The sequence below is a fragment of the Pleuronectes platessa genome, unplaced genomic scaffold (genome assembly GCF_947347685.1).
Source record: "Pleuronectes platessa unplaced genomic scaffold, fPlePla1.1 scaffold_409, whole genome shotgun sequence".
NCBI classification, from domain to species: domain Eukaryota; kingdom Metazoa; phylum Chordata; class Actinopteri; order Pleuronectiformes; family Pleuronectidae; genus Pleuronectes; species Pleuronectes platessa.
Window position 1 is genome coordinate 1 of NW_026519177.1, and position 10000 is coordinate 10000.

The 10000-nt window shown below is 47.7% G+C and overlaps 1 protein-coding gene and 1 pseudogene across 1 annotated transcript; both read right to left on the minus strand.

The window, feature by feature from the left end:
* Positions 1-1471: 1471 nt before the first annotated feature.
* On the minus strand, positions 1472-4237 carry LOC128436466 (beta-2-syntrophin-like; annotated as a pseudogene).
* A 1394-nt stretch (positions 4238-5631) lies between these two features.
* Positions 5632-9935, minus strand: LOC128436467 (protein spire homolog 2-like; the record flags this gene model as incomplete). The annotated part of the gene is given in 8 exon segments (XM_053418195.1): positions 5632-6649; positions 6651-6857; positions 6859-6907; positions 7463-7560; positions 8421-8448; positions 8999-9066; positions 9179-9316; positions 9808-9935. Coding segments are annotated over 8 exon segments (815 nt in total), but the record flags the coding sequence as incomplete, so codon positions are not given.
* Positions 9936-10000: the final 65 nt, after the last annotated feature.

A 10000-nucleotide genomic window follows, 5' to 3' on the forward strand; every position in this document is an offset into this window, starting at 1 on the left:
TAATATCAGTATTAGATATAGGTATCACCAAACACACCACAGACATATGTTTAAATTGTCTGTGATATTCAGAAGTGCAGCCAGTGCAGTTACATATCCAGAGCAGTTCATACTGGGACAGAGCTGACACACTGGTCCATTGCAGACTCCAGCAGCACGACGGATCTCCCCCCCCCCCCCGCAGGAGACACCAACAAACCCAGTCAGTGGACGCTCGGCTGGTTTTGTCCCGGGAACAAAAGCGAGGACGTGTTGTTGGACAGGATGTGTCCTCGTCTCATCAGGTCTCTGCTCGGTGGCGTCTTCATTCCTCTAACGACTCAAACAAAGAGCTCGTCCTCCTCTGAGCAGAACACTGACCCAGGGCCACTGCATCACATGGAAATATGGGACATTATGCCTGTCTGTCAATCTGGAAGGGGGGGGGACTCTAACCGGAAGGTGTCTGGGTTATTTTGGTCCCATTTAATGGGGCAGTTAAAGTGGAGCTCGTTCATTCATGGCTAACGACTCTGGGAGTGAAACCAGGCTCATAAATTAACAAACTGACAGAAATCCATCACGATGAGAAGAAGAACAACACACGTCTCAGATCCCTGCTGCTGAGAGAAGCTCTGTTCTCTGTGAGTTCATCACCAGGAGCCACCACTGTCACCGGAGCTAATCAATAGTCATATTGATCTGTGCAGGATCTGGTTTCTCTTCACACAAACATCAGCCTCAACCATCAATCAACTGTTTTAACTTGTTTACTCTGAAGATCTCCAAACTAATTTAATAATCTGGTGCAAATGGAGCTTGACAAGTTTATCTCATCTCGGATGAAAACAAATAAGATTGGATCATCCTGAAATGAGATTATATGACTGTAGATTTGACATTTGTGGTTTTAATAGTCATTGAGATAACAGCCAGTGATTGAGTCGAGCGGGTTGAAGGAAGATTCAATGAAGCTGGTTTTTAAAATGTGCAGAACATCATAGTTTGTTCAACAGCTCGATTTTAAAACAAGTCCCGACTCCGTTATTACCACCATCACATTCTCAGATGTGTTTCTCTCCTGCTCCCTCGGCAGCTCCAGCAGGAGAACACACTGAGAGTCGGCTGTGGAGCTGCCGGTGTTGACCTTTGGCCTAAATACGCACATGCAAGCGGAGGTCAGGAATGTGGGGCACCCGAGCTAATTGTGAGAATATCTGGGGGTTTGTGTATCGTGTGCATGGCACAGCGCTCTGGAAACTCAAGCCTCGCTCCGACCGGTCGCCACGTCCCTCTCGGGCGGCGGGAGTCCAGCAGGGACGGAGCCGGGAGCCGGGAGGACGAGCCGGTCCTCCAACTGACAAACAGTGACAAGCAGCTGATACATTCCTCCCAACACTAATGACTGGACTGCGGCGGAGGAGGAGGAGGAGGAGGAGGAGGAGGAGGAGGAGGAGGAGGAGGAGGAGGCACATCCTCCTGTCCGAGCCTGAGGGATGAAGGAGAAGCTTTTTATTTGGACGTTTTTGGCCGAATTCAACGAGTGGATTTGAAAAGAACCTGATTTCCCTCTTTAACCACTGCTCCTCCTCTGTGTGAGAGTCTGAGCAGCTTGTGCATGTTTGGTCTCGTCAGAGATCACCACCGACTGCCTGAGAAAACACAAGCTGAAGATATTAGATCAGGTCGTATTAGACGGCACTTTCACAAAGAGCCCACTCAGCTTGAAGAGTCACTCTCATTCCACCCTGGTTCATCTGAACAGGCCTCGTTTCGACTGGAGCTGAAACGTGTCACACATCGATGAGCTGCTGGAGTCCTGCTCGTCAGTATTCACCCGGTGATCTTTCCAAACCATTAAACGCTGCATTTAGCTGAAGTTTCCAAACCCTGAGGCTCCGCGGCCTCGCTCCCTCCCTTTCACTCTGTTTTCCACTTTCTAAAGATTGAAAAGTTTCTCCATCGGCGCGGTTTGGTCCCGGAGCTCATCTCCATGGAGCTCTGCTCAGTCCCATAATGAGGCAGCATCTCCTGACCCACACGTCTCTGTGGTGACAGCCTCTCTGTCGGCAGGATGAAAACTCTGTAAGAAGTACCGACTGAAGTTTTCTCAGCTTTTTGTTCGACACGTGGAAAGTCCATGTACTTCCAAAGAATCCTACCACAAAGTTTTTATCTTATATTCCTCGAATCGGCCTTTTGTCTGTCGTCTGTCTGTGTCACTGACCACTGCTGATGTTTGACTGAGGACCTAGAAGAAGACACGTTCAAGTAGATCCAGAGTATTTATATGAGATATTTTAGATGATGGAGTAGTTATAATTTGTCCAATCAGCACAGCCCTCTAGTTAGTGAGCGCTGTGTGGATCCACCACTTCTTCACCACTTGGGGGCGGAGGAACATGTTGTAAATACAACTTTTAACTAATAAACAAAACAAACAAGAAACTTTTCCCCACAACTCCTCGAACCCTCTGCTGAGAGACGGTCGTGTAAAGGTTTGAGTATCGACACGTGTTGTGAATCACCTCTGGAAGGATGTTACGTTTCTCCACATCTGTATCTTCAGCTCGTGCTGCAGACACAGTTTGTCGTTAGCTCTGCTTTGGTCTCCACCAGCTTCTGTGAGAAACTGATAATTCGCTCTGGTCTCATTCACTTCATCTCAGTGTCTATTTGAACTTCCTTCATCTCGTTCAGGATGTTCCTCTGCTCTCTACTTCTGCTTTACTGAAGGATCCTGTACTTCACTGTATGTTGTGCAAACACGTGGATCACTAACACCTCTTCCTCTTCCTCACAGACACATGTCATCTCTTCACGTTCACAGTGACCTCTTCTCCTCAGCATCCCACAGTGATTCAAAACACACAGGGCACAACCAGTCTGACCACAGATCTGCTACTTTCCTGTTTACAACAATCACAGACTTTCATATATCGAAGGCCTCTTCTTCCTCCTGTCTCTGAATCAGTTAGTAAAGTGTGTGTGTGTGTGTGTGTGTGTGTGTGTGTGTGTGTGTGTGTGTGTATGTGTGTGTGTGTGTGGAGGATCTAGAAAGTTCACACGACTTTAGTGATGTTCATGGTTTTTATCTTCTAACTTTTTATTTGTTTCATTGTTTTTTATTTGATTGTTTTTATGATTATTTTGCGGTTAACCAGACGTTGTGTGTTCATTACCTTGTTTAAAGTGTAATTACACCGCTTATAGCTGCTGTTCGTGTGTCTGTGACGTGTAGTTGAAGTGTGTTGTGATTCTTCTCCTGTATTTAATGAAGTGTAACTTCTGGTGTCACAGCAACATGTGACTCGTGAGTTTGGTTAAAGTTTAAAAGCTGATGTGGGATCAGTGTTTTCTGTCTCACCACGACCATCCATGTGCAGAGGGCCACAGCTCAGCGCTGTGCACCCGGACTCAGCAGCCTAATCTCGGCCCTTAAATCCCCGCTGTCGCGTTGGATAACTCACCCTCCAGCGTCACCTCTTTCCCCGCCTTCTTCAGCGCCTGCACCGCCAGGTCGTGCGTCGCCTCCCGGAGGTCGTTCCCGTTCACCGACAGGATCGCGTCCCCCACCCGGAGAGCCCGGCTCTGGTCGGCGGCCAGCCCCGGGAAGATCTTGGAGATGAGGATAGGCATCCGGTTCTCTCGCCCCCCCTTGATGCTGATCCCCAGCCCGCCGGACTCCTGTTTGACAACCCGGACCTTCCGCACCGCCTCCGAGGATCCGTCCAGACTCACGGGGAGGTCTCCCTGCCGCGACCCGAAGCTGGAGCCGGGACTGCCGTAGCTGGAGCCGGGACTTCCGAACTCAGAGTTTGTGCCGTTGTTCGGGTACTTTCCGGGGCTGTAGTTTCCGTCGTGTTGACCCCGGCTGACACCCCCCTCGTCCGGGGCTGGAGCTGCGCCCCCGACCCCCGGGGTTCTGGCTCTGGAGTGGGTCCGGACCGCGGCCGGAGTTCCCGGGACTCGTGCCCGGGTCGTTTCCGTTGGAGATGCCATTCCGCAGGCCCGCGGAGGAGTTGTCCCAGTGGTTCCCCCCCGCTCCGGACACCTCCGCCTCGGCCGTCAGAGTCAGCGTCTCCCGGGTGAGCTCGGCGGACACTCGGATCCAGCGGTCCCGGAGCAGAAGGTCCAGTTGGCCGTTTTTGTCCGCTCGGGTCCAGACCGCCATTCCCCTCCCGCGGTTATTCTGCTGCTCGGAGGCGGGTTCACTCTGAAATCATCCGCTGCTCGGGCCCTGGTTCAGGGAGAGACGCGGAGCCACTGGCCCGCTACGACACACCCACTCACACGGGCCCGGGGGGGGGGGGGGGGGGAGGAGGGAGGAGGAGAGAGAGAGAGGGAGGGAGGAGGGAGGGAGGGAGGGAGGGAGGACAAGGAGAGAGAGAGAGAGGGAGGGAGGGAGGGAGGAGGAGGAGAGAGGGAGGGAGGGAGAGAGAAGGAGGCCCCTTACAGGAAGAAGAGAGAGAGGGAGGGAGGAGGAGAAGAGAGGGAGGGAGAGAGAAGGAGGCCCCCTACAGGAAGAAGTGAGGGAAGGAGGGAGATAGGGAGGGAGGGAGGAGGAGAAGAGAAACAGAGAGAGAGTTTGTTGTTCACTTCTTCTGTTAAAAAGAACAATAACTAAATAGGACAACATCTGATCAGCCTTTTCAAAATAAAGCCACAGACTATCACAGTGGAAACATTAGACAGAAATATAATTAATAATAGTAAAAGCAATCCAGAAGATAAAAACAGAATAAAGGATATAACAGGAAAACAATAAATAGAAAAATCAAGTAAAAGCCTGATTAAAATATCATTAAAAGAAACATTACATGTGTATTATAAAATAAGAGTTAAAGAAACAGCATTTAAAAGTTTTAGTCACTGCAGATTCCAAATGTTGAAACTTGACTTTAAGGTCTTTTGATATAATTAGAAACTTTATATAACACTTTAAAAATAAAAGGTACAAAGTGTTTCATCAGACTAAATGATCAATGTTTAAATGTCAAAGGGTCATTAATCAAGAGAAAGAGCAATCACCAGTTGAGACGCCTTTATTTTGAAAGCAATAGATTCCAACTTCCGCTTATGCTCTATCAAGTTACAGGTGATTAGTGAAAAGTGAACTCAGCTCCGTTTGTACCTGCTGCTGAAATATTAGAAAACTATTTTCCTATTATTCATAAACCGATTCATTCATTGTGTCACAGATCATCTGACCTGTGACCTTTGACCTGTGACCTGCTGGCTGAAACCTGCAGGAGAGAAAGGTTCCACGTGGGATGATCAGGATAAATCTACAGTTCAACAAGCTCCAGAGGATCTTTAAAACATTTCCAACTAAAACTGAGCATTACAGGATGATTTGTTTTCATGATACAGTCGTGTTCAGATGAAAAGATGAAAATCTCAAGTTGGTGACAGAAAACTGTTTCAACAATATCTTAATTTGTAATCTGGAGCGTTTCCTGTCCAGCAGCCACAGGAACAGTTTCCTTCATTTGTTTTGTTCCGGGGTTTTAAAAAAAATAAGAGAACCGCTTTGAATTCACCTCATGGAGGAAAAATAAAAAACAACATTTATTAATTGAAAGATTAAAACCTTCCATTTGTTCACAAGAAGCCAGAAGTGACGAGTTAAACTCACAGACGCAGAAGAGCTCGTGTTTGTTGTTGGGTTTTATTGCAGTTGAGGTTTTTCTAGTGTTTACAACAAAGGAAAGAGAGCAGATTACAAGAAGAGAGAGAGAGAGAGAGAGAGAGACAGAGACAGAAAGAGAGAGAGAGAGAGACTTCCATCAGTCAATCAGCCCCTCTACATTCACAGTGTCATCACCATCGAACCTCAGCCGCTCGTTCCCGGGACTTTTGAAAGCAGCAGGCGCTCGTTGGATAAATCCCCTTTTAAGGATAAAAGTTAATATCATATGTGCGAGCTTAGAATTTGATTAAATGTCATTCTGTTCAGTTCCTCTACATTACATTCATGAGTAAACACAAGGCAGCAACAGGGAGCTAAAATGTTCAGGGTGCATGTCTCCACCCACCTCCACCCCCACCTCCACCTCAGAGTGAAGCAGTGAGCTCCCGGGGCGTCAGGTCCTGGAGCTGCAGGGAGAACTGGCTCCTGCTGAAAGCCTCTGAGGAGAGGAGCTCTGTGCATGTGTGTGCACGTGAGGAGCTCTGTGCATGTGTGTGCACGTGAGGAGCTCTGTGCATGTGTGTGCACGTGAGGAGCTCTGTGCATGTGTGTGCACGTGAGATGTGGGAGCGATAAGCAGCCGGATGACGAGTCACTAAAAACTCTCTGTACAGCGTTTCACATCATTTCATTAAGGTCTTCATTAGAAGAAGAGTTCACTGGATCATAAAGTGCGTCTCATCTCAGAAGACGTGTCCTCTGTGGACGTGTCCTTCACACAGCTGGATCCTCCCCAGAGCAACACGTCTACAGGTCCTCAAGGCTCCAGCGAGCGAGGAGACATCTGAGGCTCGAGTATTACAACAGCAGGAGAAACACAGGGAGGGTGTGTGAGTGTGTGTGTGTGTTTGTGTGCGGTGTCAAACAGTGTGTATCTAATCATTGGTTCACATTGTTGATCGTCTCGGTGCGGAGCTGCGGCGATGAAGGAGGCAATGATGCGTGAAGAAGCTGCTGCTGCTGAGGGGCCTGGGGAGGGAGCTGGGGGGGAGGCTGGGGGGGGGTGAGGCTGAGGAGGAGTCTCCAGGTGGGACTGGCGCTGCGGCCTCGGAGCAGCCGCCCTGGCCTCCCTCTTGGGCGTGTTGTTGAGGAGGTCCAGGCTCCGGCGGCTGGAGGAAATGACATCGGCCACGAACTTGGTGCAGTCGGCGCAGACGTCGCGCAGCGTGCAGCCGTGAGCGTAGAGGGTGAGGGAACTCCTCCTCCACCGAGCGCCGGGACAACGTCCTCAGGGACCTGCAGGGGGACAGGGACACCTTCCATCATCTCTACGATGAATGCAGATGTTTTAAACCTAAGAATCCTCTGGACAGATCAGGTGCGTTCAACAGATCCATGGAAGGTGATTGGATGAACCATCTGCACCACTAGAGGGCGCTGAGGGCATCTTGTGTTTTTGGTTAAAACATAACTTTTCCATATTGAAATATGAACCCAGCCTTCAGATTATTGGCTGTTATTTATGAATTGTTGGTAATTAATAATTCATTATTGGACTTGATGGACTGCAGTTTAGTTCTTGGTCCTAAAGGATGAAGTCTACTGAGATTCGTGATCTGTGGACACATTCATGAGCTGAAAATCATGCACAAAAATGATGTTTGTCCAATTCTAGAGTTCATATATTTGCAGTAGACATCATAAAGCCTACTCCTCCATGTTAGCAGATGGGACATGTTGGATATCTTTATTGCAACGACTACTGGAAGCATTTAGCCTCCAGAAGGTCGACCGGCCCTGAGCCCCGACCCCCCGGTTGAGACTGTCCCTGTGATAAAACACACAACTCACTTATAGACCTGGCTCTTGTGTCCGTGGCTCTTGGGCGTGCTGTGGAATCCCACCGTGTACACGGGGATATGAGCCATCTTCTTCGAGGGAATCTTCATCTGGAGCAAAACAATGAGGAGGACACGTGTTGAGATGAGACACGGCAAAGTACTTTCATACAAGTAATTTATAGAAGCACGAGCAACAAGTTCAAATACACAAACACTCAAAAGACACAGCACTGTCACTTATGAGCAAATAGACACCACAACAATGTTAAACAGCACGATGAGTCACAGCACCCCGGCAAACAACCACACAATAAATAATACACACAAAAGAACCACACAAACCTACAGAGCACAGACCCACACATCCAACATGGCCTGGGCCTGAGGCGAAATCAAAACCAACAAAAGAACAGAAGAAGCAACGTCAACACAAAAACTTCAACTGAAATAACGCTGCGTGTTATCAACAAGTGGTAAAATATGGAAATCTCACACACACACACACACACACACACACACACACACACACACACACACACACACACACACACACACACACACACACACACACACACACACACACACACACACACACACACACACACACACACACACACACAGACAGACAGACAGACAGACAGACAGAGTTAAACTGAGTTCAGCCCTCAGCAATGTTACATAATTATAAATCTGTTTTTAGAAGAATGAAGACAGTTCATCTGAAAGTGTTTATAATGAATTATTCTAAATGTCTTCTTATTACAGTTTGTTATATTTCTTCTCTTTGTTATTTGACTTGTTCATTATAGTTATTATATTTTTAATTTTCAGAGTCTGTATCTTAGACAAACTGTCGTCTCTGACCCGTTTGTGTTTGATTGAATATGTGACGTCCACTTTAGAATAATAAAATCACTGAGATGAGAGTTTTGAAACACGTGAGATGATGAAGAGGTTTTGTTTTTTACCTTCGCGCTGCAGGAGCCACAGACGGATCTGAAACAGACAAAACACTGAATCACTCCAGCTGCTCTTCTGAATGAGGAGCAGGTCGAGCTGTGGGGCTCTGATAGGAAATATGAGGTTTGATATGAAACAGTGAAAGAAACATTATTCAACTTTACACCTGAAAGCAGCAGCTTGAATAAAGTGAGTCTGATGTGTGAGTGTGAACAAGAGACAGTTTCCTCCTTCTCTCCCTGAGCGTCTGTGACTCTGCTGAGTGGGTTCCATCTCCTGAGAGAACAACTGACTGAGAGTCACAGACACAACCAGCTGAAGAGTGAAGCTGAACTGAGATCAGTTAGAAACACTCTGAAGTTATTAACAACCAGAGTTTATCCTGCTGAATATTGGAGATATCTGTGAAACATGAAGAATTCTGAACAGAGTTCTGTGGATTTGTTACAGCTGCAGCTCTTCAGCTTCAGGAAGCAGAGGATCATGGGTAATATCCAGCTTCCAGTTTCATATCAGCTGGAACAAACATGAAGTAACGTTTCAAGAAGAAAGTGACGTGAGGAAGAAGCAAAGTTTTCTCTGATACCTTTTACACAGGAGGCACGTGGACGGCCAGGAGAAGAGAGGGAACTTGACTCTGCAGCAGCAGCAGACCTGAGACACACACAGACACACACAGACACACACAGACAGACACACACAGACAGTTAGCCGGTGTGAGGGCAGCTCAGTGGGACGCAGCGGGGGGGTGGAGCTCCTCCGTCACCTTGCCTCTCCTCAGGTTGTTGTAAAGCTCTTTGTTCTGGAGGAACTTCTCCATCTCGGCCTTGACCAGCACCCGGCGCACGTTGATGACCTCGTCCACGGTGAGAGCCAGACTCTCCACCGGGTGACTGAACTCCTCCTGGACACAGAGACACCAGTCAGCAGCTCCCACTGGTTTCCACTGGTTTAACACTCACACTTACAGCTTACATACTGGTTTTAAGTGTTAGGGTCTGGACCTCATGTTATGATTTGATGCTTAAAATGAACTGAATTGAAAACCTTTGATTTGAATTCATTCAGTTTTTTCCATGGATTTTGTGAAGCACTTTCTCACCTTGCTCAGATCGGTTGGTTTGATTTGAATTCATAAAGTAATAAGTTATGAATAATATAATATGGATTTTATATGATGTGCACAACCTTCAAAAAACCTATGAGAGCAAACAACACTCACACTTTTACCTTCTCATATCAAATAGTCTCTAACTGACAGAAAATGTTGATTCGTGATGGAACCAGGTGGAAATAATAATTAATAACTTCCGTTCACAAGAGGAATTAATTTCTCCTGTTATGATCTCAGGACCATTAAGACAGAAACTGACTGGATGAATTGGTTTTCCTCACCATCCACTGGTGCTGGTCTGCAGCTCTGGAGCGGGACGTGTCCTCTGAGGTCTCCGTGGTCTCGTCCACCGAGCTCAGAGACAGACGGGCCGGGGAGGACGGCGTCCAGCTGTGACCCGGGAACGATGCTGGGGCGGGCGAGGGAGGAGAGAGAGAGGAGTGAACAGGACTGAATCCACTGAGGACAGCGTTA